General features: G+C 51.3%; 4 protein-coding genes across 10 annotated transcripts; 2 read left to right on the forward strand and 2 right to left on the reverse strand.

Moving 5' to 3' along the window:
- Window positions 1-1167: 1167 nt before the first annotated feature.
- On the reverse strand, window positions 1168-2722 carry CENPX (centromere protein X). Its single transcript, XM_069799582.1, has 5 exons — window positions 2600-2722; window positions 2464-2515; window positions 2330-2383; window positions 2000-2088; window positions 1168-1872 (listed from the first exon to the last, which is right to left on the reverse strand). The coding sequence occupies exons 1-5, from the start codon at window positions 2714-2716 to the stop codon at window positions 1858-1860; spliced, it is 327 nt and encodes a 108-aa protein (XP_069655683.1). The 5' UTR covers window positions 2717-2722; the 3' UTR covers window positions 1168-1857.
- On the forward strand, window positions 2650-17776 carry LRRC45 (leucine rich repeat containing 45). 7 transcript variants are annotated; one of them, XM_069799565.1, is made up of 18 exons: window positions 2650-2934; window positions 3650-3711; window positions 4515-4585; window positions 4892-5070; window positions 5804-5932; window positions 6527-6639; window positions 7187-7245; window positions 7367-7444; window positions 8411-8546; window positions 8838-8915; window positions 9088-9199; window positions 9373-9443; window positions 10340-10432; window positions 11037-11129; window positions 12080-12253; window positions 12348-12524; window positions 12646-12732; window positions 12907-14367. In XM_069799565.1, the coding sequence occupies exons 1-18, from the start codon at window positions 2715-2717 to the stop codon at window positions 12976-12978; spliced, it is 2004 nt and encodes a 667-aa protein (XP_069655666.1). In that variant the 5' UTR covers window positions 2650-2714; the 3' UTR covers window positions 12979-14367. The 7 variants fall into 7 exon arrangements, 6 of the variants coding, with proteins under 6 accessions (XP_069655666.1, XP_069655670.1, XP_069655668.1 ...); XM_069799570.1 differs by having other exon boundaries at window positions 2655-2934; window positions 12348-12495; window positions 12907-13084; XR_011327312.1 differs by lacking the exon at window positions 12646-12732 and adding an exon at window positions 17757-17776 and having other exon boundaries at window positions 2665-2934; window positions 12348-12495; window positions 12907-13159.
- Window positions 15020-20803, forward strand: RAC3 (Rac family small GTPase 3). Its single transcript, XM_069799580.1, has 6 exons — window positions 15020-15324; window positions 17757-17828; window positions 18105-18222; window positions 18860-18922; window positions 19404-19563; window positions 19679-20803. The coding sequence occupies exons 1-6, from the start codon at window positions 15290-15292 to the stop codon at window positions 19807-19809; spliced, it is 579 nt and encodes a 192-aa protein (XP_069655681.1). The 5' UTR covers window positions 15020-15289; the 3' UTR covers window positions 19810-20803.
- DCXR (dicarbonyl and L-xylulose reductase) lies at window positions 20794-24478 on the reverse strand. The gene is made up of 8 exons (XM_069799581.1): window positions 24252-24478; window positions 24084-24181; window positions 23739-23893; window positions 22427-22469; window positions 21997-22096; window positions 21782-21846; window positions 21566-21683; window positions 20794-21090 (listed from the first exon to the last, which is right to left on the reverse strand). Exons 1-8 carry the CDS (start codon window positions 24307-24309, stop codon window positions 20987-20989), a joined length of 741 nt encoding a protein of 246 aa, XP_069655682.1. The 5' UTR covers window positions 24310-24478; the 3' UTR covers window positions 20794-20986.
- Window positions 24479-24958: the final 480 nt, after the last annotated feature.

Here is a 24958-nt window from a genome sequence, read left to right on the forward strand (position 1 = left end):
TGGTACTTCCAACAGCTAGACCAGAGGTCTTATTCCCCTTTCCCTATGCAAAGAAGAGTTAGTTTTAGCAGCTGCTGCTATTAAAATACTGCTTTACTACTAACATTTACATTGGTGATCCTCTTCAGTCAAGAATGCTTGTGTATGGACCAGGTATGTCAGGGAAGTGAACTCAAGTCTCTTTAGGACAGCAGCTTTGAGACATTTGTGTGTCAGTAGGAGTCAGAATGGGGGGAGAGATGAGGATTTGAAATCTAGAAAAGGCAAGAAGGTAGGAGTGAATTCTTTAAGAGGGACAAGATGCCCCAATATTTAAAACTGCAGGCTCTTCACTAAAGGTGTTGCTGCAAGGATTCCTACCCTGCCACGGAACAATACATGCAGATACCTGATGAGCTGGATTTGTTTCAATATCACTTCTGCTATAGTAGCTGAACTCATCCCTGGGGTTTTGGGGCATTCAGAGGTAGTATTACTTACATATTTTTTTTTGCTATTGCCTTTTTTTACCATATGGTTGCAGGGCTGAAGGCTGAACTAGGTCAGTTCCTTCATTGGTTTCGTTGTACAGCTGCACAAACAGTTGTCTTGGCAAAGAGGCTGCAATGCAGAGGGACGGGGCACTGCTTAAGCTGGTACTGTCATCAGAAAGAATGTGTATTAAATTGTGGTTTTAGCTGAAGTTTCCAAGTGGCTGGCATCCCGAGTGATGACCTTGATAGCTCTTGGCTGAAAGCGTGCAGTAACCTACTGAGCTTCTGCCTGCTACAGCTGTCAATGGGGAAAAAAATCGCTCGCTGTTACTAACCATAAAGACTACAGATAGCCAACAACAGAGGGTGTGCAATCCTTAAGACACGCTGGTGTCAGCTGCTTTTCATGCAGCCGGCTATGTTTCCCCAACAAAGCCAGTTCAGTTGTGTGGGTCCTGCCTACATGTGTAAGGTTTCTTATTTCACAGCTTTCCCCCCTCCCCGGCCCCCCTGCTGGCTGAGGGGCCAGGCTGTCCCATGATGTGGGATTTTCACACATGCTGTTTGTTATTCTGTCCTTTTTCCTTTCGTCCTACAAAGATTTAGCAAAGAGGGCGGGTGAGGGGGAAACTCCGCAAGTCTTTGAAGCAACTTGACTTTCGATGATTAATTGCAGCAAAGAGCCTACACGAGGGAGACTCGGTTTTAATTTATTGATGTTTCTTTGTGAGAACAAATTTATAGCAGAGGGGAAGCAGCTTCTGAGGAGAATATCAAATGGTTAAAAGGTTCCAAGCATTCTTTGATGTCACAGCCCTGGAGAAATACTGGAAGGTAGTGAGGGACAGACACTGTTTATTTATAAAATAAAGATCAGTTACCTGCTTTTGGCAAGAGCCTGTGACTGAGCTCCTGTTAACAACCTATTCATTAGACAGGCTTGGAGCTGGACCTAAAGTTTCTGCCACAGCTGCCCGCTGAGGCGATGAGAGACTGAAGTTTGGATGACATTTCCAGCCATTAAGTCTTTCCATGCATCTCTGAAGCAGCACCTGTTTCTCACATTAGCTGGGAAAGCAACAGCATCTTACTGTGCTGTGAAGTACAGGCTACTGTTAAAGGAGTAAGGCAGCAAGATGGAAACTAGCTACACACTTAGCCGACCAAAACAAACGTGTGGCAGCCTCTTTTCAAAAATAGCCTCTGACAGCATAGTTGCCTAGGGCTTAGTCATGCTTGGTAAAGCAGACAGGAAACAGAAGCAAAATGGCAGAGAAAGAAAAAGTTGAGACTGTTCTTCCTAGAGCTAGACTCTGAGGGCGAGTCTGATGTTCAGTCAGGTCAGGGTCTTCTGCTGGCGGGCCACGTGTGCTTCATGAGGCCTCTAGAAATCGAGAAGCTGTAAGGAGAGAGCAGCAAGCCGGTCAGCAGAGCTGCTGGGGCCCTGAGCCATCTCCCCAAAGGACAAGGACTGCGCTGCTCCAGCCCCGCCCCCATCCTTATCCTGTTCAAGTGCAGTTACGCACCAGCTGCGGCAGCACCTTCTCCACCTGCTCAAGATCCACCTTCTCCAGGTCCTCCGCCTGAGCCTGCCGCGCCGCCCGTGCCGCCGCTTCTGCAGCGCAAGCGTAAGGCAAGAGTCGTTAGAGCGGGCTCGGGGGCTGGTTTTCCGGGAGGCGGCCCCGCTCCCCGGAGGAGGCCGGCCGCGTCAAGGCGCGGGGAGCGGGATCAGGGGCCGCGGCGCGGCTCCTCGCTCCGCCGTGAGGCGCGGCTGGGGCGGGGGGGGGGGGGGATGCCCTCGAGCCTGGTCGGGCTGCCCCCGGGCCCGGCACCGGCAGGGGGTGCCGCGCGCTCACCTCGGACGAAGACGTTCAGCATCTCCGCCATCAGCAGCTGCGCGTCGCCGTTAACTGCAACGACAAAGCGCTTACAGAAGGCGGGGGCCCGCCCCGCCCGGGCCTGCCCGCCGCTGCCGCCGCCGCCCCGGTACCTCGGGTCCTCCCGTCCCGGAAGTGGAGGCGGAGCAGCCGGTCCACGGTCTCCTGCGCGGAGAGGAGAGCGGATGAGCGGGGGGGGGGCAGCCCGGGGCCGAGCCCCCTCCCCCCCGCCCCCCGGGCCCGCCGCACCTTCCTGAAGCCGCCGGCGCGGCCGTCCCGCTCCTCCATGGCGCCGCGCGCTGCCGGTCCCCCCGCCTCCCGGAAGCGCGCGCCGCGCGGGGGCGGGGCGCCAGCGGCCGCCGCCATGGAGGAGTTCCGGCGGGCCTACGCGCGGCTGTGCGCGGCGCCGCAGGAGGCCGTGCTGCGGCGGCTGCGGGAGCTCGGCGGGGCGCCGGGCCGCGGCCGCCTGGACCTGGCGGCGCAGAGCCTCTCGCTGGAGACGTGCGGCGCGCTGGGCCGGCTACTGCCCGGCGCCGCGCCCTTCGCCGAGGTGGTGCTCGGCGACTGCGGCCTGAGCGAGGAAGGTGGGCGCGGGGCCCGAGGCGGCGGCGGCGGGAGGCGGCCCGGGCCGAGGCCCGCCGGTGGCCCGTGGGCTTTTGGGCGGCGGTGGGTCTGGGGTCGCCGTCTGGAGGAGAAGGCAGGCGTGCGTCGGCAGATGAGCTTGCCTGGCCTGGGGCGGGGCGGTGGCGGTGTGGTTCGAAGCCGGCCGTGAAGCCCTTGGCTGCCAGAGGGGTTTCCCCTGCGTCTCCGGGAGTAGGTCCGCTGCTGTTGGCCTTGAACAGACCGGACTGGCGGCGGCTGCTGGTAGAGGGGGATTCAGGTGATCGCCTAATGGCTGGATCGTTAAATCTAGCGAGCGTTGCATGGGGATCGTGTAGGCGGTAGGGTGAGTCTCTGCTCGGTCGCTACTGCGTGAGCAGGGGTTAAGTAAGCCAGCAAGCGTCTTGTCTGCCTGGCCTACCTGGACAGGGGCTGTGTTTGTAGCTGCGTTAGGAGGGTACGTAGGGTGACGGGCGATTCTCTGCCCAGGTGCTTCTTTCTCTCAGAATACGTAAAAAATCTCCTGCCCTGAAAGTTCAGACTCACGTTTTCCAGCAGCAGTGGATGTTTACTCAGTCGTATGTTTTATCATAGAGACGTCTTCTGAGCTGGCTGTTTGAAAGGATGCTTTCTCTTCCACCTCGGGCAACGGGTTACATGTATGAAATAAACGACTGTCTTTTTGTTTTCTCTACTCAGGTGTAAAACTTCTGTTGCATGGTCTTTGCTCCAACACCACAGTCAAGTCTTTGGATTTGAAGGTGAGTCTGAATAAAATTAAGATAAAGAGGTGGGGAAGGAAATAGGAGCACAAGCTTAATCAGAGTCAGAAATAGACTGGTGCAGGATTGTTCTACAAGACGTGTACTGTTGTAAAGTTTGTGTTCTCAAGTGACTCAGTCCTTGCCTCCTTAACACCATGTCATGACTTTCCAAAGTTACTTTGTAGCTCATCTTTGTCCGTTTTTATTCAGTTACTCTGTTTTGATAGGAAGTAATTGTTGTATATCTCTTGTCAGTTGCTGCTTGGTCAGATGAGGCATATGTAGGCTTTACTTTGCGTTTCTGTATTACTCAGGTGAGTTACTAGTTGTTTGACTTGCACTTCTGTAGAGTTTATCCAGCCTGCCAGTGTCTTTCAGCTATCCTGGGGCTTGGAACTAAGCACCCACTTTCAGATGCGATGATCACTCTGCTGTGAGGTGACTTTCTGTCTGTATTCCTCTGGCACATAGCTATTCCTTTGAGTCTACAGACCTAAACTGCATCACACCTTTCTTTCTCATCTGTGCTGGTGCTAGCCAAGCCCTTTTTAATGAAAAGTGTGTTGAAATGGTTCTGCTTATCTAGAGTCGGCATTTTCCATCCCATCGTGGGCCATGCTGATCCTGTGCTATCCTGTGATTTTTGTGAGCTCAGTCCATTACTGACAGACCACGTTACTCAGACCATTTCTGACAGACTGAAATTGGCATTGCAACTGGGATGCACCTGGTGATGTTTGATGGGATAGCTGGATTGGGACAGGGCGTAGCCTACTGATCACCTGGGACTTTTGTTTCAGGGAAATAACCTGCGAACCGTGGGAGCTGAGGCTTTGGGAAAACTTCTTAGGCAGAACAAATCCATCAGGAGGTAAAGAATTGTATCTACCTCTCTTTCTGTTATTCCTGCCAGATGGAGCACAATATTAGAAAAGGGTTGAGGGGTAGGTGGAATGTCAAGTGGTGCAGTTTCTTGTGAGGGATGGGACAGATGAAGGAGTGAGAACTGGAGGTGCTCTTTTAGAGGACGCAGAGTCCTTGCAGCATCCTGCTCTCTGAAACTGAGTCTATTAGCGAAGCTGGGTGTTCGGATGGGTACCGTGATCCAAGTATCATTCAAGCTCTTGCAACTGTCCATTTACTCCATGAAACCCAATCCTGTCTGATTTTTCCCTAGACTAATCTTGGAATGGAACAGCCTTGGCCTGTGGGAGGAGGGCTTCTCCTTTTTTTGCCAAGGACTGGGAGCAAACAACTTTCTCCAGCGGCTAGATCTGCGCAACAACCAGATCAACCATCAAGGGGCTGGAGAGCTGGCCGTGGCACTGAAACAAAATGCCAGCCTTCAGGAGCTGGGTAAGATTGACTAGTTCTTTGGCTACCTGCATACATGCATGGCACACACACATATACCTTCAGGTTTGTGGCAGCCTGCCCTGATCTCTGCTAACTGGTCAGTGTCATTCCCAGTTCCTCTCAGTCTGGAGTGCTTTGCAGGCTTTGTGCAGGGAGCTGAGGTTGCAGCCCTGTGGCCTTTGGAGAGTGGGAACTGTAATTGGAATCTCTGGAACCAAACCTGCAGGTGAAGATTGTGTGCTTGGAGCAGGACAGTTCTTAGTGGAGGAGGGAATGGATTCGTTCCCATTTATGGACGCTGTTGGCATGCCTCATGCCAGATTCTTGAGGCTTACTCCACACTTGCTTTGTCCTCATTAAGGAATTTTGCCAGAATTTCCTTCAGGAAAACATGGCTCTTGGTGCCAGTTCTTTCTCATCCACAGACTGTGGTTATGGAAGGAAGGCTCCTGAGATGAAAACATGAGGGGCAGATTTCTGTACCTTTTGAACTGTAATGGCTTCCTGCACTTTCTGCACTCAAGATTCATCCTTGCCTACCCTGCTTTGTCTGTCATTTTTCCTCCCTCTCATTCATCTTGAAAAGGGAGACAGTATTCACCTGTGTTTGTTCTGAGATTATCTGGGATTAGTTAGCCATGCTTGTAGATGTGTAAGGAGCATGGTTTCTCTTGAGCCCTGTGTTTTTCAGCAGATGTGCGACTACCAGGGTGAAAGTTTGCTTTCTGTATAGATTTACGTTGGAATAATATCGGGCTTCTGGGTGGCCGAGCTTTGCTGAACTGCCTGCACAGCAACAAGACCCTGAAGAGGCTGGAGCTGGCTGGGAACAACGTTCCTAGTGACATCCTGAAAGCTGTAGGTAAGTATTACTTGTTGCACAGGAAAGAATCAGTAACTCTTTTCCTATTTCAGAACTTGAGGGGTATAGGGCACTTGCTGGTCCAGAAGAGAGCTATCTCTTTTCCCCTGCTTTTCTCAACAGCATCTACACGGTGCCCTACATTGCTTTCTCTTGTCCTTTAATGAGGGCTGGTCAGGTTGGAGGTGTCACTTTTACCAGGAAGAGGGGAAAAAAAAAAAAATTTGGATTGAATTAGAGATTACTGTACCATGTGAATGTGGGAGAACTTGGGGCTCTAGTTTGCCTCTGAGTAGCCAAGTTTGGATATGGCTAATGCAGCGTGTTCTTTGTCATTGTCCTACTCACAGTGGAGTTGAATGGCTCTCCTGTGGCTGAGGTGTTGATTACCCCATATACACTGCTCTCTTCAATTCTGCCTCACCTCGTGTCTGTAAGGTGAAAACAGTCTCTCTGTGTGGGCCAGCCTGAGAAGGGCTACTGTCCTGGTGCTCTGATAGCCAGGTGTCATCCTGAGTGCTATCTCTTCCAGCAGTGCTTGCTATTCTGTTGCTTTAGAAACATGTGCATGCTCTTCCGCTCTCTCTGTATCAGAACAAGCCATGGATCACAACCAAGACCGTCAGACTATCCTAAGTGAGACCCAGAACCGAGCGTACATACTCAGCAAGGAGGTTTTGAGTCTGAAAGATGAGAAGACCAAGCAGGTCAGCAATTTTACGTGTTGGCCTTTCAAATGGGGCAGGTGGAATCCTATGCTTTCCCTTGGTGTCCCCATGAAACACTCAGTGACAGGATTATTTTGCATCTGAAGTTTCATGTGCATCTTTATGGGTGGGCACACAGCATGGTTTAGTAAGTTGAGTCCTTCCTCTGAGCTAGGTTGCCCAGGAATCAAATCCGTGACAGTATGGGTATGGGACATGTGCCCTGCTGACTCTGGATTCTGGAGGAGTTTTGGTGACTTTTTCACCCATATTTGTGCTTTTGGTTCTTCTTTTGCAACTGGTTTGATATTTTCCAAGTGGTAAAACCCTAGAAATATGAGTCTGTTTTCCTTCTGACATCTAATGGTGCAGAGTCCCTGTAGCTGATGGCCTCAGTCAGATGTGCTGATGAACCTGTGAAACCTCCGGTTTGCTTGCTTTCAATAGAGTCCTGTCTTCAGCTGTCACTAGGAAGAGAAAGATGAGAAATGTAAATGCTTCAGGCTGATGCAGTTCATTTTCTCACTAATGTTTGCTTTGTTGACAGTTCTTGGATTTGATGGACACTATAGACAAGCAGAGAGAAGAAATAGCCAGGAATGGCAGGTGAGTTTAATTTCTGAGTGCTTTCTGCTCTTTGATAGCAGAATTGGGTCCTCTCCATTTCCTGGGAGTAATTACCCACCCCCCTTTTTTTTTTTTTTTCCTTCCTCCCCCCCAAATACAGGATGTCTGCAGCACGAGTCAGCCAGCTGCAGGAGGCGTTGGATGAGCAGCACTCTATTATGAATTCACTGAAAGCCAAGTATGAAGGAGGAAAACCTTAGCCTTCCCACTGTTCTGTGCTGTACAGGCAGTGCTGAGCAGAGCTGTTAAGAAGGGGGATAATCTTGTAGAGTGGCTGGCTTACTATTTTGCTTAGTTCTGCAGCAATATCCAGAAATTATGGTCAGGACTTTGGGTTTGCCACGCTAGATATTTAGCCTGCTTTTAAGTAAAATTACGGTGCATTGGTGTAAGAGCAAGTGAATTACAGAGGGTGAAAAAGGAAAAAAAGGATTGTGGGGTTGGGATGGGGGCATGTTCCTTGCACAGTTTACAGCCTGGCAAGAGTCTGTACCTGCTTCCCCTGACAGTTGGCAGTAGACTCTGAGAACCACTGCAGATATGGAGGAACCTGACCAGCAAGATTGTATGCTTAGGGACAATGAGGTGGCGCTGCCCAAAAGTAGTGTTAGATTGTGTAGAGCCATATGCACGTGACAGTAGTTAGACTTAAAACACTGATGAGCCTGGCTCGTTCAATTCAGTCAGGTAGAGGTAGTGTCACTATGCCGTGCCTCAGTGTGGACATGTCCCTTGTGTACAGAGTAAGCAAATCGCTTGTGCTGCCTGTGTTTAAAATTCTGTGCCTAATTTTATACAACCTTGCAGTGGTATAAAATAGCCAGCTTTGTTCTCCTGTGAGAGTGGGCGAATCCTGGAGGGGTCCAGGCAGGGAAAACAGTTCATGGAAGACAGCACAGGGAAAACACAATGGGGTACCAGAACACCAGGCTCTGAGAAGTCCCAGGTTACTCAGTGTTTGCAGGGGCTGTTGGGCACAGAAATAAGCAGTGTCCTTTTCCCAGGGGCAAAAAATGCCTCATTTAGCTAGCCTGACATCATCCACTGCCAAATACGTGTTAATGTCTTGTACCAGGTGGCATAGAGAGAGCTCACTGGAAGCATCTGCCTTAGAAGGGACTCTGGAAAGTGTTTCTCTGTATAGGCTGCAGATGACTGAAGCTGCCCTGGCTCTGTCTGAGCAGAAGGTGCACAATTTGGGAGAGCTACTGAATGCCACAAAACAGGAACAAACCAGCATGGCTGAGCGCCACTTTATGGAGCTCCAGCAGCAAAAGCAGGTGAGCTGGAAGTCCTAGTTAGGTTTGAGAGCAGGGTTCTAGGTCATACCTGGTTTGTGTAGATTTGGGGGATGCTGGATAGGATAGGGAAGCATGATTTTTAGTGGGTTACCCACAGCTGCCTTGACAAAAATTCTTGTGCAAATTAGATAGATGAATGCTAGATGTGGAGAGGAGCCATGGTGTTTATGAGGTAAGTTGGATGTTAGTTGGGTGTGGTGTTGGTTGGAGTAGGTTGGCAGTGCAAGAACTAAGGTGAGTACAGGTTCTTAATTTTTATTCTGTTTGCAGGAAGGTGCTGATCGGGAAGGGAGGCTTCTGCGTGACTTGTCTGCTGCCAGTGAGAAAAATCTGCTTCTAAGAAACCAGGTAGGAAAGCAAGTCCAAGGCTGAGAAGTGGGACTTGGACATTGTTCACTTCTGCTCTGTATATATGTCCTCTACTTTGATCCTTGTTTGTGTCTCTGCTGATTGTTCTGTACAGCCAATTTCCTCTGCTAATAGGAAAAGAAAATTCTTTGTGGTGGTAATTTCCTTGTAGGTGGATGAGTTGGAGAAGAAGTGCAAAGTTCAGCAGGATCAGCTATTCCAGGTAAAGCAAGACTTGACCAACACAACGGCAGAGCTGAAGCTGCGGGCCGTGCAGGCTGAGGGTGAGTGGCGGAGAAGAAACAGCTCATGGACACCTATGGGTTGGGATTACTGCCCATGAGTCAACGGTGCAAGGCAGCCAAGGAGAAAGGGTGGAAGAGTTTGTGATATAGTATAAATACAGCCTGCGTAGCAGGAATACCATAATTGTGATATGCCTGCTTTTAATCTGCAGAACGCCTGGAAATGGAGAAGAGAAGATTTAAACAAAGTCTTGAAGACATGGAATCCCTTCGGGTAAAAGAGGTAAGAATAGGGATTCTGCAGCATCCTGAGGTTAGCCTCTCTTTGGTCCTGACATACAGGCACCACTGCAGGTCATTGTTTGCTGTCAGCTGCTCTTAAACAAGTTTAAAAATTAGTGAACTCACGACTTACTGTGGAAATAATAGGGCATTTCTACAAGCAAAGCCTAGCTGAAGAGATCACAAGACATTCTACCAGCTAGTAAGATTTTATAGCTTGCAAGAGTATGGACCAGAGTGGTATGTGATTCTACAAAAGAGGCTTGGAGGCTGGCCCCTGTGTCAGTCTTGTTATGCATAGAGGTAATTATAAATAATCAGTCTTGTCATGCTCACTGAAGTAAAGATGCATTAGTGGCGGAAATCAGGACATACATGCTGTACACAACCAATCCTTTAATGGGGCTTACCTTGCTAGTTCCTTCTTTGTATGTTTCAGGGGGTTTCTGTCTGAGTGTGGACAGAACAAGAGGCTGTGATCAACTTTCTTTGGAGTGTTTATTGAGGTGTGAAATCTCTCAAAAATAAAATTATACCAATAGATTTCTATGAAGATTTTGAAATCTTGTAAGAAAAGACACAGGCCAGGAAGATTTTAGCCACATTACAACTAGAAAATGAATCTGTAATGTTTCATACCTCTTGAAATTGAGAGCTCGGACTGTCTTTCGTCTTGGCCTGGAAGGGATCTCTGTCTAAAGTTCCCAGTTTCTAGAGGGCAGGTTCTACCTATATTACAGTTTCTTAGTGGAGCTCTGAGGGAGGTAAGAGTTTTTCTTTGGTGGTGGGTGGGTCAATGAGAGGATGCTCTTTCTCATGCCGAATTGCCGTGCTGCTATGCCTGGAGGTAGGAGTGGTTTTCTGGCACTTGCTTAAATGTTTTCTGCTGCTTTGCAGGTGGATCATATGACACAGCACATTGAGGCCAGTGAACGTTCCATGCAGGACAGGATCCAGAGGCTGGAGGCCATCAGGATAGCTCTGGAGGAGGTGAGAATGGATGCTCCAGGCACGTTGGAGTGCTCAGGTAACGGCGGCAGAAGGAGTCTGCAAGGGGAGCTTTGTGGAGTCTTCCATTGCTGACCTATAAAGATTGTCATGTGCTGTAGGGAGGAAGAGAAAACAGCAGTTTACTAGCTAAAATTATTTTTACTGCTTTGGGCTAAGGAAGGATAAGGTTCCAAGGAGAAAGTGGTAGATTCTGAATGAACAAAAATAAAAATTCCATTGAATGTGGTTAGATTCTTACCAGGATTTGACTTCATAGGTTTCCCATGTGGTCCCAAGAAGTGTACCATATTTCTCCTTATCTGTTCCCCTAGCTAGATCCAGTGCTGCCCTCTCCTATTCCCCTGTCTTTGGAAAGCTTCACCCATTACTTGCCCTCATATAACTGAAATTCTCATTGAATTTAGATGGCAATCTCAGGGTGAGAAAAGGTATATGTAATCTGGGTTTGTTTTCCCTGCCCCTGAGTGAGAGAGACAGCTGTGTCACACTGTAGCCTGCAACTGGAAGCTACTAATGTTTTCTGGTCAGTGTTGCAGTGATACAGCTTCTTTATCTGGAATGATCTTCTGTGTTTCTGTGGCAGGAGCTGAGCCAAGTCAAAGCAGCTGCACTCACTGAGCGAGGCCAGGCAGAGGAGGAGTTAATAAAAGTCCGGAATCAGGCACGGTTGGAGGAGGTAAGGACAAGACCTGTCTGTGGGCCCTGCCTCTGTGGGAAGGAGTTGATTTGGCTGCCTAGCCTCTGCTTTTGTCTCGGGGGACTGCTGAGTAACTCCCCACTCTGGGCTTCATTGGCCTGCAGAGAGTGTGATTTCTGAGGAAGGAGTCTTGAAAAATCTGCTTTGAATCGTCTCCAGAATGTAACCACTATCCCCACCTGCTCTGTGCTTTCCAGTAGGAACAGAATTGATGTAGATGTTGTCACAGCAGACTTTCTTTAAGTTGCCAACTTTTGAAGCTAACAGCCAGATGTCAATCCTTCTGTATAGCGGCTGCTTTCATGGGCTGCTCCTGTTTCTCCGGACTCGGAGGAATTTCTGCAGGTGGTTACTGCTGCTGGATAAAGAACAGTCACTGTAGAATTGAACTTTGTGAAAATGGCAATGAAGTCAACACCCTGTGAAAGAGAACAAGGGATGAGGAAAATACACCAAAACTATTAAAAAGTTTACTTATATGTAACATCACAAAAGAAAATGCTTTACTGAGTTACAAACATATAAAAGCTGCCATGTGTGTCTGTGATGGGACACAGCAGTTGCTTAGCTGCATATAGCGGTGTTTTAGAGCCATTTGGGATATGGAGGAAGTGAAGATAGACCATTAGTTGTAAACACTGGCAGTGGCATTGGTGCTTCTACCAAGGACATGCCTCTGTTTCTCAGCGAGTGAGCTGGGTGTTGCAGTGTCTCCAGCAGAATGTTTTCCCTGGTGACAGAAAGCAGCTTGGATTCATTCCTGAATGCAAGGGAGAAGTGCCTTATCTATTATGGTTAAGTCCTGTGTTTGTTCTTCAGTGCCAGTTGACTCAACCAAGGGTTCACTGTGTTGGGAAAAGAAAGGGGAGAATCCCGTCACAGGAATGGAATGGGACTGATGTATTTTCATTTTCCTTTTTGTCTTACAGCAGCAACGACTAGAACACCTAGAAGAGAAGCTGCGGCTGATGACTGAGTCACGGGATGAAGCTCAGAACTGCTACCTTAAGCAAAAACAAATGGTTGCTGAGACCCAAGCCAAAGTCAATCAGTTGAGCCTGCATGCTGATGGACTCAGAAGGCGGCTAGAGGAACTTCAGCAGGTAATTTGGAGTGGAGTAGAGATATGGTCACCACAGGGGCAGAATAAGTTGCTGAAGTTGTTTGGTTATTCATGGATTTGTCTTTGTGTGTCAGGACCTGAACAGTAAGGAAGAGGAGAAAGTGACAGAGGTGAATAAAGTGAAAGTGGAATTACAGGAGCAGATTGGACACCTGCAGGCTGAACGCACAGCACAGGATGGGCTGAGAGAGAAGATTGCAGCCCTGGAGAGACAGCTGAAAGGTGATGGATCCTTTCCTGCTTCTCAAATGGTAATGCTGAGTTACCCTACATCAGGTCTGGAACTGAGCTACGCTCACAGGTAGTGACAATGGTGCTTCCTGCCTGTGCGTACAACTATGAATTGTATCCTCCATCCTGATGTATTTGCAGGGATTCTTGTCCTTGTTTTATGGAGACCAAGACTCAGATAACTACCCAAAGCTGCACAGCAAGCAAAACGTTTGGATTTCCTGCACAGTGAAGTGTAACATCTTGTCTGTGCGAAACCTCTCACATTGTTTCATGAAACTTCTCTCATGTGCCTGTTGATCATCCTGCTTACATTGCCTTTGGCTGTGCCTATAACGTGTTGTTCCCGTTTACTCTAGGGACACCATAATTTTCTTTAGTAATGCTGCTCTTCTTTCACAGCCCTATCAAGTAATCACCGCGAGGCACTGCTGGACAAAGAAGGTGAAATCTCTATGCTGCTGGAGAAGCTGAGAATGAAAGAGGCTGACATCTCCAGGATGAGGGAAGAAGAGGCCCAGCGAGCAAGTTTCTTGCAGAATGCCATCATGGCGTATGTGCAAGGCTCCCCCTTGGGAACCCACAGTTCTAGGAAATGAGAGCATGGCTTAAAGAATCCAGATACCTGTGGTCAGGAAGAGGGTGAGCAACTCAGGTACAGCCCCTTCTTTCTAAGTGGGACGGTTTTGTCAGAGCGGGGTGACACGAAGGCTGGTGAACACAGAAAATTGCTCTTGCTCTTCAGAAATCTTGCTACCAACTGCATAAAGGAGAGGAGGTGACAACCATCCAGGGCTGGGATAGAGGCTCGTGGGTCTGAGTTCATGACGTGGAGCCCTTCCCCTGCGCTGCTACAGCATTTGAAGTAGTTTCTGTGTCCTTTTTATACAGCACCAGTCTGTCAGCACACCCTGTTGTTACCAGGGGGTTGTATGTTCCCTGGGCAGCGGTCCTTCTGAAGCGTTTGTTTGGATGCCAGGGCTGTTCACAGTGAAACCTGATAAATGACAGGCAGCAGTGTTTACGGTTTCCTGTAGGTGGGAGCCATTTACTTTGCTCATGGGGTCCCGAAGCTGCTGGAAACACCAGTTCTTACCCACCTCTGCGTTTAATACTTGGTGCTTACAGATGGAAGCAGTGGCTGGCAGGGCTCACTTTGGCTGTTTTACCCTGCTCCTGGGTGGCTCTGGCTGTAGTGATGGGCAGTAGATATACCTTCATTAAATATAGAAACAGCTGTGCAGAGGGGGACTGCTGTGCAGTGGCTGTCCATATCCTTGTTGGACAGCTGGGCTTTGGCCATGGTTCAAACCTCTACAACACCGACTGGCTGCGAAAGCGGGGGGTGGGATGTTGGGGGTCAGCATCTGTGCTTCCTCACGGTGAACTGCAGCCCGTGGTTGGAGTTGTTGTGGCCAAAATGTAACAGGATTTCATTCCAGTATGACAAATGGCAAAATGGTCCTGCTGGCTTCTTGGGATCCTGGAGCTGAGTGCTGTTTTATGGGCCTTACCCTGGAAAGGAGCGACGCTTCTGACTCGCCACTGGGGAGTTGCTTCTTGGAGCACAAAAGGGAGAAGGTGCTTCCTTTTCCTGGCAACACAAGTCCTCATGTGGCATGGAGAAAGGGAGGGGATGTGTGGGTCTGAATCGGAGAAATCTGTCGGGGCAGCAGTATGAGAGCCTCCTGATAGTTTCTCCAGTGAGTCTGTGGTGGGAGAAATGAGCTTGTGGTACATGTTTTAAGAGGCAACTGGAAAATGAAACTTTCTGCGTGGACTGGTTGGTTTGTGTTTGTGATTTTTTACTGGGTTTTGCTCTGCTTTTTTAATAAAGAGTTTTTGCATTTTGCTGTAACACAACAGTGACAAGCTCGATGTTTGGCTGACGTGGAGGGAGGGGCCAGCTGCTGTGCTACTCTCCTGAAGATCCCGCTAGTCCGTCCTGGAGCTATAAGGCTGTTGTAGGTGGATAAGCTAAGCATGCCTACAGCTTTTGGTTCTGAACTAAGGTAAAAGCAAAGCAGCTGGGAACCTGTGCCCCAGTCACAAGAAGAGGAGAGGGCCTGTGTTGATAGCTAGATAGTCTGTGGGTGCTGGGCAGCTCTGTAGACCAGCAGGTAAGGGGGAAGCAGAGCCTGTAGTTTTGAGACAGTGCCCCTACACGAGTTCTCTCTGTTCTTGGCGGAGTACTTGGAGAGGTGGAGGAATCCAAAAGCCGTCTTTACGCAGGATTTCGCGGCTGCCTCTTTGTTCCTCAGCAGCTCCGGGTGGATGACGGTGAAACCCGCAGGTTTGCTTTAAAGCCTCATCCTTGCGCCCACGGCCCTGTGGCGTGGCAACCCCTCTCGGCGAGTTTCTGCGCGCCACCCGTCGCGCCGTTCACGGGGCGGCGTGCGAGGAACTTGCCCTTCGGGGACGGCGGGAGCTAGCGGACGGAGGAAGGGGAGACGGGGCGGATCCTGCGGAGCGGCGGGGTGGCGCCGCACGTGCGCTCCGCCTTCCCCCGCCAGCGCCCCTCGCAGCGGGGCTCCCGCGTCCCCGGCTGGGCCTCCGGCGCCCGCGGCGGGGGAGACGGGCGACCCCAGGAGCGCGCGGAGCGGCGGGCCCGGCCTGCGGCCGCGCGGGAGCGGAGCGGGGCCGGCGGGAGGCGCCCGCCCCGCCCCCGCCGCCGGGCTCGGCTGGGCTCGGCCGCGCTCGGCTGGGCTCGGCTCGGCTCGGCCCCGCCCCGCCCGCGCGGGCTGTCACTGCGGCGGAGTCGCGGCGGCGCCGCCATCGCGGGCAGATGCAGGCGATCAAGTGTGTGGTGGTGGGCGACGGGTGAGTGCGCGGCGAGCGGCGGGCGGGCGGCGGGGCCGCGTCTGGGCCCGACGCAGCCCCGCACAAAGCGGGCCCGGGCCCGGGCCCGGCGGCGCCGAGGGAAGGAAGGAAGGGACGGAGGGAGGGCCCGGCGCGGCCCCGCCCCGCGGCTCGGGAGAGCCGGCCTCGCCAGCGGGAGGCGCGGCGCCGGGCGGCAAGGCCCGGCCCGGCCCGGCCCGGCCCGGCGAGTCGCGGGGCCCGGGCGAGGCGGGCGGCGGGGCCGCGCCCGCCTGGCCGCGGTGGCCCGGCCGGCCGGGGCCCCTCACTCTGTGGGGCCGCCGCGGCGCTGGGGAGAGACGCGCCAGGCGGCGGCCGCGGGCCGAGGAGCCGGGGCGCCCTGCTCCGCGCCCGCCCGCCCGCCGGCCGGCACGGGGGTCGGGGCGGGGCGGCGAGCCGAGGCCGAGGCCGAGGCCGAGCGGGCGCCGCCGCCGCCTCCCGGCGGGAGATGGGGGCCTTGCTTGTAGCGGTGGCCCTCACAGTCCCGCCCGGCGCGTCCCGCTCCCTCTTCAGGTCGTAAACTTGGGTCTTCGTCTCTTGGCGCTTCTGGGTTTCACATCTCCTGGTGTACTGCCTGGGAAACGAATCCCTCTTAGGCTTTAAATCTGTTTTCCCGTTCTTTTGTTAGGTGCCTGTATGTCGCTCTATTTCTCGTCACACAGGCGTGATTCATCACAAAGTCCTCCCTGAAAATCTTGATGTTCACAGGTTTTTCTCATACCTCCTTTTGTTGTTTGTGTTCCAAGGTGAAATACGTTGCTGTTTCTGATTTCACCACGTGCCTCTTGTCATGCTTCTTGCTCTTTTCTTTGGGCTGTTCCTATATACCTTTTTCGGAGAGCACATCTGCGTGCAAGATGCAGGCACGTGGTGGATTTACAGTGCTTCGTAACTTTTCCTAGCTTGTCCTGCGTATTTTTCCTCATAATTCCTCTTTGCTTTTCTGATCACCACGGCAAGCATAGAGCTGAGATACGGAGAACTAAATGCGAACTGTTCTTAGGCAGGGACTGGTTGTTCCATCTTCCCATGCATGCCACCCACTGAAATATACATTTGGAGGGAGGCCTTCCAGGTTCTAGTCTGTGGGGGCTAAAGAGGGGAGCAGGAGAAGGAGCCACCCACTGAAACAACACAGCCTTACCGTGCAGGGGGGGGCAACACCTGGGAGCACAGCATGTTGGAAATGGATTTCAGTTAAAGGTTTGCAGTCTGGTGTTTTGCTTTAAGACTGAATTGACAGTGCAGAGACTAAGTGAACTTGGATACCAAAGCACTTTAATCATAGTTACGTGTGGGTTTTTGTGAATTATGTGACTTCCGTGTTTGGCAGGAGAGAGGTCGTGGTTCGGGAGGAAAGTTGGGGCAGTCAGTGTAGTGGTTCCTTACAGAACCTCCCTGTTCTCCAAGAGAGGGGACCTGATCCAGGGGAAAAGCTGGGTGGATTACTGTAGTGGTTCTCGATGTGCGTTGTGTCATCCTGGTGCAGGACTGCAGGGTCCCCTGGGGTCTCTCGCTTACTCCTGAAGTCTTTCCTTATGTCACTCCAGTTACAGAATTGGGTAGAGGGTATCCACCTCTCTTGGCTTATTCAGCTTCACTCAGGCACCTAAAAGACAGCTTTCCGTGTCACTGGCACTCACAATCTGTTTCTTTGGAAGGTTGCCTGCAGTTCACAACTCTCACAGTGATAAATAAGTTGTTTATGCTCCTGGTACTCCTCTGTTCTTACAACTAAGCTTTTCCCTTGTGCCACAGGGCTAACTGAAGTTCATATGCTTACACTATTGCCAACCAGGCCCAACCCCTGCCAGCTGCCACCACTGGGTTGACCGATCCTACCTGCCTTCAGCAAAGCCCTGAGCTGATATTTTCAGTGATCTACATTGATCTCTTTCCAAATTGACAGTGGTCAATTTTAAAGTTCATTTTTGCTTATGGATACTTATTTTTTCCCCTTTGCATTTATTGACATTGCATTCCTATATCTGAGGAGCTTGAATAATTGTATGTTGTTGCATGTTTTTTCACCTTGCTGTTTACCCATTTTGCTAGCTTGTTATGGATGTGTTGAGCCCAGCAGCACAAAACCCTAATTTATTCCCTCTCTTATCGTTCCTGGAACAAAAGTATTTTGCCTGGTGTTTTGCTGAGGCTGAATGGGTGGGGAAAAGGAGTGGGAGAGAGCATGGTCAGGTAAGCGCTCAGGCAAGGTGCACATTGTGAGTTCAGGCCTGGTCCCTGACAGCTAGAGAATTCCAGCTTGCTACAGGTTTGTTTTCTCACACGGTAACTTTTTACCTAACCTCTTTTTTGGGTGGGGGAAGGGTGAGTTTTACTGCCTTAGTGCTTCCTGCCATACCCTTCTTTATGCTTGTCCATCTTACCCTCTGCAGAGCTGTAGGGAAGACCTGCTTGCTGATCAGTTACACCACAAATGCCTTTCCTGGAGAATACATCCCCACTGTGTGAGTAATGGCCTTGGGCTTCAGTTGCTTTTTGCTCTGTATGCACGTGTGTGTAAAAGTTGGTTTTGTAGGTGGGGAGAAGGTTGTCCCAAATCAGACTATGAACTTCACACATGAGGATGCGGGGGGTATGGCTGTGTACGTGAGGAGGGCAGGCTATTCCCACTGGAACTGTGTTCCAGTGTCCTATCCTGACTCGCTGCCCCCTTGCGTTTCATATAAAGACATGTGTGGGTCACAACAAGATTGTCACTGATGGGTACTGTTCCTTGGCAGGTTTGATAACTATTCTGCCAATGTCATGGTAGATGGAAAGCCTGTGAACCTAGGCCTCTGGGATACAGCAGGGCAAGAGGATTATGACCGACTGCGGCCCCTTTCCTATCCACAGACGGTGAGTGCTGGGCTTGGACTAGCTTGTAACTGCTCCCTCTTAGGGGACAGGGAGGCTCCCAAGGACAGCCAGCTTCTTTCCTTTGAGGAAAGTCGAAGTTCCTGCAGCTGCAGCCATAATTCTGGTTGTTTAAGAAGTATCACAGCTGAATTTTTCCTAAGAGATTGTCCTGTTCTAGTCCCTGCTTCGTAACAGTGTTGAAACAGTTATGCTTGCCATAAGGAGGCTCAAGTGAAAGGAATGGTGTGGAGCTGCCGTGCAGCTGAGCCGTGTTCCATATTCCCATTCTCTCTCGGCAGCACAGCTCACTGTTGGGCTGCACTAGTAGCATTTCCCTGGCTGTAGGAATTCCTACGTGGCCCCCCTAGCAGCGGTGAAGCCCATAGCACTGCTAAGGTATTTGTGGCTGCAGGCTCTTAACATGCTGGGCCCAGTATTGTAAAAGAAGATGAAGTCATACAAAGTCTATTCCTTCCCCCTTTGAATTAGTTTAGCACCCTTAACGGGGAAGAATTTCTTACAGCCACAGCCCTTGCTTGTGGGAGGAGGTTGTCCTCTATAAGGCTCCCTCTCCACCCTTCCTCCGTTATCTCTAGCTGTTTCTTTCTACATGGCTGACCCTCTTGTTTCTGCACAGGATGTTTTCTTGATCTGCTTCTCCCTTGTGAGTCCAGCCTCCTTTGAGAATGTCAGAGCCAAGGTAAAGTATTCTCCTTCTGGGTGAAACAGTGGAAGGGAAGAACCAGTGAAGTCCCCTGCCCCACAAAACACCGCACCTACAAACCCAAAATTTCTAGCAGTCATGTTTTGATAAGGGAAGGTCATAGTCTGCAGGTTTTAAGAGGGGCCTACTTTTTATTCATGACTTCTTTGGCTAAGTTCTTGCCTTTTTGAATCTGCATCTTAAAGAAGATAAGAAATGTCCTAGAAGCTAAAATGCAGGTAAGGGAAGCGCTCTGTGCAGAGTTGGCTGGTTCTGCCTGTCACAATTCTATGTCTTGGTGCCTTCATTATTACATCTGCACCAGTCTCTCTCTGCAGAGCATATTCAGAACTGTAGGCAGAAGTATCCTGTGCAGGTGTTGCCACCATGTCAAAAACCTTGTTCCTAATAGTAAATGCATCCTCGTGGTTGCATCTACTGCTACAGCTACTTTTCTTACCATGCCTCTCTGTTTCAGTGGTACCCTGAGGTCCGACACCATTGCCCAAATACACCTATCATCCTGGTGGGCACCAAGCTGGACTTGAGGGATGATAAGGACACCATTGAAAGGTTACGTGATAAGAAACTCGCCCCCATCACCTACCCCCAAGGTTTGGCCATGGCTCGGGAGATTGGTGAGTCTCTTGCTGGCAGATCTCCATGGTATTGAGCTTTTTATATTGGAGTGGGTGAGGGACAGTATGTCTTGGTAGGACTGGAGTGGTTGAGCTGGAGCTCTCTTTCCCCTAGGGTCGGTAAAGTACCTCGAGTGCTCTGCCCTGACGCAGCGGGGCTTGAAGACCGTGTTTGATGAAGCCATCCGGGCTGTGCTCTGCCCACCGCCCGTGAAGAAGCCCGGCAAAAAGTGTACCGTGTTTTGAGGGCTGTGGCCTAGGTGCTGGCTCAGCATGTTGTCGTCCTCTGACAGATTGCATATTAGCTGGGTGTTTCTGGAGGGGGCTGGGATGTGTAGGGCCCTTCATCATGTACGAAGTCAGTGTTTTTTAAATGTCTCTTTGATTTAACGTCAGTGTTGATGTGAAGGGGCAGCGGGGGCAGGAGACTAGCTGGGGGCTGTACAGCCCCCAGGGGAGGTACAACGGGGAAGGCAAGGTAGCTCCTTGGGGCAACAGGCTGTTTTGGCTCTCCTGAACTCCAAGCTGAAAGGGCCGAGACATCCATCTTGTCCTGGAAACACCCGGTTTCAATCTGCAGGTGAAACAGGTGGTGAAGATCCTTGTGGGAGTGGGGAGGGAGCCGGTGTGAATGGTGCTGAATGACAAGACCAGCTGGGAGAGTGGTAGGGTCTCCTTGCCCAGCCTACTGTGGCCAATAGTTAACAAACTGGTGCTCTAGCAGATACGTGCCTGAGACTGTTAAAAGAAATCATAACCAGCCCTGGAAGGGGCTGACATAAATGAGATATGAAGCTGAAGAACTAATCATTAGGTGCTTTATTGGGTACTAGCCAAACTCAGCAAGTGAAACAGCTCTGTGCAATCAATGTATTTGCCTTCTTGTGTGTGCACACCCTAGGACAGCACGTTGCTGCTTCCCCCCCATCAGTCTTTAGCAGGGCCTCCCCCCCCCAGATCCAGTCTCTGCAGAGCAGGGCTGTGGTTGTTGCCTCTGTTTTGTTTTTTTCTACTAAAGACAGCAAAGGAAGCAATGAGGAGTCTGCTAACTTCTTCTTTCCCTTCCCACTGAAAGTGCAGGTGGGCTCTGTGGATTTGGATGGAACAGGGAGAGCTTCTGAAGGGTTGTGGGGGGGGGTGGAATAGGGTTGGAAGAAAGACAGGTCCAATTTCTAATCATCATGTAGAGTGACAAGATAAAACCTTATTTGGTGCAATAAACATTCTCCATGACGGCGTACGTGAGCTTTATTATATAGCAGCCTTCCAAAGGTAATTTTCTGCCTCACTTCTCATACAGGTTCCAGCCCTGCTGCCCCTCTTCTCCAGCAAGACTGGGTCTGTGTCATTGTTTTCTATCCGTTTTACATCTGTGCAGTACTAGTATGAAAATTAAGGGCAGGTGTGAAATGCAGGTGTCATCTTAGGAGACAAGAAATCCCCCATCAACCATCAGAGAGCTGCCAGTTGTCATAGCACTCTTGTCACTCAGCAGGAAGAGAATGCTGTTAACCACATCATCCACTTCTGGAATCAAACACAGAGAACATCCGATGCACCCCTCAAATTGTACTAGAAAAACTAGCATCCCAAAAGGTATGCCTTTGACCTCTACAAGTAATTGGAGCAGGGAGGTATCTCTGCCCCCAAACCGTGCTTGATGCAGTGTGTGGCTGAGAGCTGGACAGCAGAAAGTCCTTGTTGTGATCAAATGACATTTAGTTCACAGCAAGCAAATATGTTCCCCTCCCAGTCATGTTTATGAACAATAGAGTAAGTGCATTTCACTTGTCCTAAGATGAGAAGGCCATAGAAGAGGGGAGATAAGGTTGATTCTTGCCCCGTCCTCATCAAATGCTTCAGGAATTCAACCACAGCCATTCAGCAGAGTTGTGACCTTGCCCACAAAAGAAGCAAGGTACCTATGGCTGTGATGTCAATTAGAGGGAAGGCTTGGATACAACCAAAGAGCCCAACCTGGCAACAGATCTACACCACTGACCTGCAAACTTTCCCAGTGGAATCCGATTAATCATGGCAGCAGATTTCTGAGGGTCACTCCAGTTAATTCTCCCCATGTCAGTCATAACCACTGTGGGGTTCACAGTGTTCACCCTAATCTGGGACCAAGAGCAACAAACAATCTAACCAGACTGCTCTGAGAGGAAATGGTCAGGTTCAGCTTTCACACTTTTCTTTCTCTCAGAAAGAATCCTACCTTGTGGGGTCCCAGTTCCATTGCCATTACCTTGCTCAGCATATCCAGAGCACTTTTTGTGGAACCTTCAAGAGAAGGGAAGAACAGGAGGCATTTACGTGCCTAGCACTTGGTCTGGAACGCACAGAAGTATTTCACTGCCCAGCAGCTTGGTGGCTGTGGGTCTCCAGCTAGTCAAAAATGAGAGGGGCACTGCCAAAGCTACACATACTTACAGTAAACAGCATGATCCCGCAAAGCACGCTGAGATGCCTGGCTAGAGACATTTACAATAGCACCTGGCACCCCCTGTGCAATCATCTGCCGAGCAACAATCTGGGAGGAGGGGGAGGAGAAAAAAAAAAAAAAAAAAAAGGAATGCCAGAATCATAACAGGAGAAATCATTATTTCATTCAGTAGGAATCTTGCTGGGCTATTTTGGTAGCCAAAAGAGCAAAAACATCTGGAGGAAGTAAGTCCTCACTGCCTCCCACTTACAAGAGAGGGAGTCAAAGTAAAGGAGCAAAGGGGCTGTACGCACAAATTGTCAGGTTTACTTTGGATTACAGTCCCTTTAGCTCCACAGTGGAGACTTATCTTCACTGTGTAGAACAATTTAGTCACTGCTGTTCATGGAGACAACTGCAGTGACAATTCTTCCTCACCTGGGAAACATGAAGCACAGCCCGAAGATTCACATCAAGAGACCTACAAATAAATCAAATTTAAAAGTTACAGAGTGGCTGCAGCCCAAGCCAGAGAGTTGTTTTGGGAGGCAGCAGAGGACAAGTGCTGCTGGTATCTTCAAAACACTGGTGATACTCTAGAATATGGACAGAAATGCCAAGCTGACTGGCTAGCAAGAACGATTAGGCATGCTTTCAGCAATAAACTGTTCATTGGATGTAAGCTATTTAGTGTACGGGGGGGAGGTGCACTCGTGCATCATCACATTTCTAGCAGAACTCTGTTCTTTAGCAGACTAATGTAGTTCCTCTATTAAAGTTTAAACAGTGAGCCCTGGGCCTCAGCCAGCGACTCTTCTTAGGTCAATCGAAGCCTTCACACAGCTTTAAAACAGCAAATCTGCCGTAAGATGGGTGGAAGCAGCTTTTCTTCCATTTGCAGCATAGTCCTTCCTTGGTCAGGTTTTTACCTGCTAGTTCTGCAGAATGGTCTTAGTAGAATCCATACATTTTATATTTTAGTCACAAATGAATCCTCCATTGTAGACCCACAATCGCCATTCTTAACGTAGGAACAAAGCAGGACCCATCTTCTCAGAAGGAAGGAGACTCACCATATCCTGTATGCTAAAGCTTACCTCCCAACTGAACTATGGATCTTTTGAGAGAAAAAGATGTCATGTTATTGCAGTAAGCAAATCTGGTTTCCCACCGTGACAGTTATACTCCCTTACCTGGCTTTGTCTTCTCTATATCTGAGTTGTCTTACCGACAGCTGCCTTTCAATTTAGCAGAGACTGAGTCGGAGCTAGACTGGAAGCTGTGAGCTTGATTAACAGCAAAAGGCACTCTTCTCTCCTGTGTAGGCTGGATGGCGTGTGCACACCACCATCTGAGAGATGAAACTGCAGGTTCTGGCTACTTGGTAATTGTGGAATGGCATCAGTGCTTTACTTGGTTGCCTTTTGATGTTTACAGGGTTGAAAGGTGATTACATAAGTATGAGAACACAGTAAAAAAGAGGAAGCAGGTGTAAGCAGTAACAATCGACACACCATTGAGAAAGCGAACGCTCGGCATTTCTAAAAGCACGCCTGTCTGTCCGCCCGGTGCCCGTGCACCAGCGGCTTCCTTTCGTAAGCCAGGCCGTTCTGTAAAGCTTTGCCGCGATTTTTGACCTTAGCAGCTCTGCTAAGGCTTAGTTAGCGGGCAGCGCTTTTCTGCCACGGGCCCCGAGCACGGCCGCGGGCAGGCGGAGGGCAGCGTGGCAGGCTGAGGCCGAGGCACTCACCGCTCCAGGGCCGCCCGCGTTACCTCCAGGAAGGGCTGCAGCACCGCCACGGCCGCGTTGTTCACCAGCAGCTCGAAGGGCCCCGCCGCCCCCACCGCCGCCTCCGTGGCGTCCCAGTCGGCCAGGTCCAGGCACAGGGGCTCGATGCCAGGGCACTGCGGTGAGGGCGCGGCCTCCGTGGGTCGGGGAGCCGGGGGGGGGGGCTATCCCGGTCGGGGAGGGAGGGAGGGGTGCGGCTGCAAGGGAAGGCGTTCCCGGAGGGGGTCCCACGGCGGGAGTGGGGGGGTCCCCGGGGTGGCGAGTGGGTCCCCGGGGCGGCGGGGGGTCCCGGGGGCCGGCCGGTACCTCTCGCGCGAGGCTCTCCAGGTCCGCCGCGGTGCGGCTCAGCGCGGTGACGCGGGCCCCGGCCTTGCTCAGCGCCACGGCCACGGCGCGCCCGATCCCTGCGGGGAGACGGCGTCAGCCCCGGCCCCAGGCGCCGGCCCCGGCCCCCGGTCCTCGTCCCCCGGCCACCTTTGCCGGCCCCAGTCACCAGGGCCCGGCGGCCGCGGAAGCTGAGGTGCGGTTCCATGCTGCGGGCGGACTGCGGCCTGGGCGGGCCGGGGCCGAGGCCGGGCGGGGCCCGGGAGCGGGGCGGCCCGATAGGGCCGGGGCGGGCGGCGGGGTCTGCCCCGCGCTGGCGCCGCAGGGGCCCCGCTGCCCCGGCCGGGGGGCGGAGGCCCGGCGGGGTGGGTCGCAGGCCGCAGGCGCCGCTCAACGCGCTGCGAGCGGCCGCCTCTGCGCCGGGGCACCTGCAGGGAGGGCGGGACGCAGGCCCGGCCTGCTGCAGGCCCGTTCCCCCGAGAGGACGCCGCGGGAAGCCATGGCTGGGCCCACCCAGCAAGAGACGGAGATTAATTTCCTTGGCTATGATTCCCACTGAAGCATCGCAGCGAGAGACCCCAGAAAAACTGCCTTTTTACCAGATGATGAAAAGACCTGCCTCCTCTGCCCGTTGAAGCTGCTGCTGAACTTGTAGGCAGCCCTCTCTGGTTTAATAGCCATTGCCCAGAAAATCAGCTGCAAGTGCACAGGCTCCGCTTGCCTGAGGGCCTAGGCATACTGGATTTCTCATGCAGCTCCCGTGTGACAACAGCAATGTGCTGGAAGGTACAACAGAAAAAAGCAGGCTAGGGATAGTTAAGGGGTCATAGATAAGCTACTGCACCACAGTTTACTTC

Source organism: Haliaeetus albicilla, chromosome 12, assembly GCF_947461875.1.
Source record: "Haliaeetus albicilla chromosome 12, bHalAlb1.1, whole genome shotgun sequence".
NCBI classification, from domain to species: Eukaryota; Metazoa; Chordata; class Aves; order Accipitriformes; family Accipitridae; genus Haliaeetus; species Haliaeetus albicilla.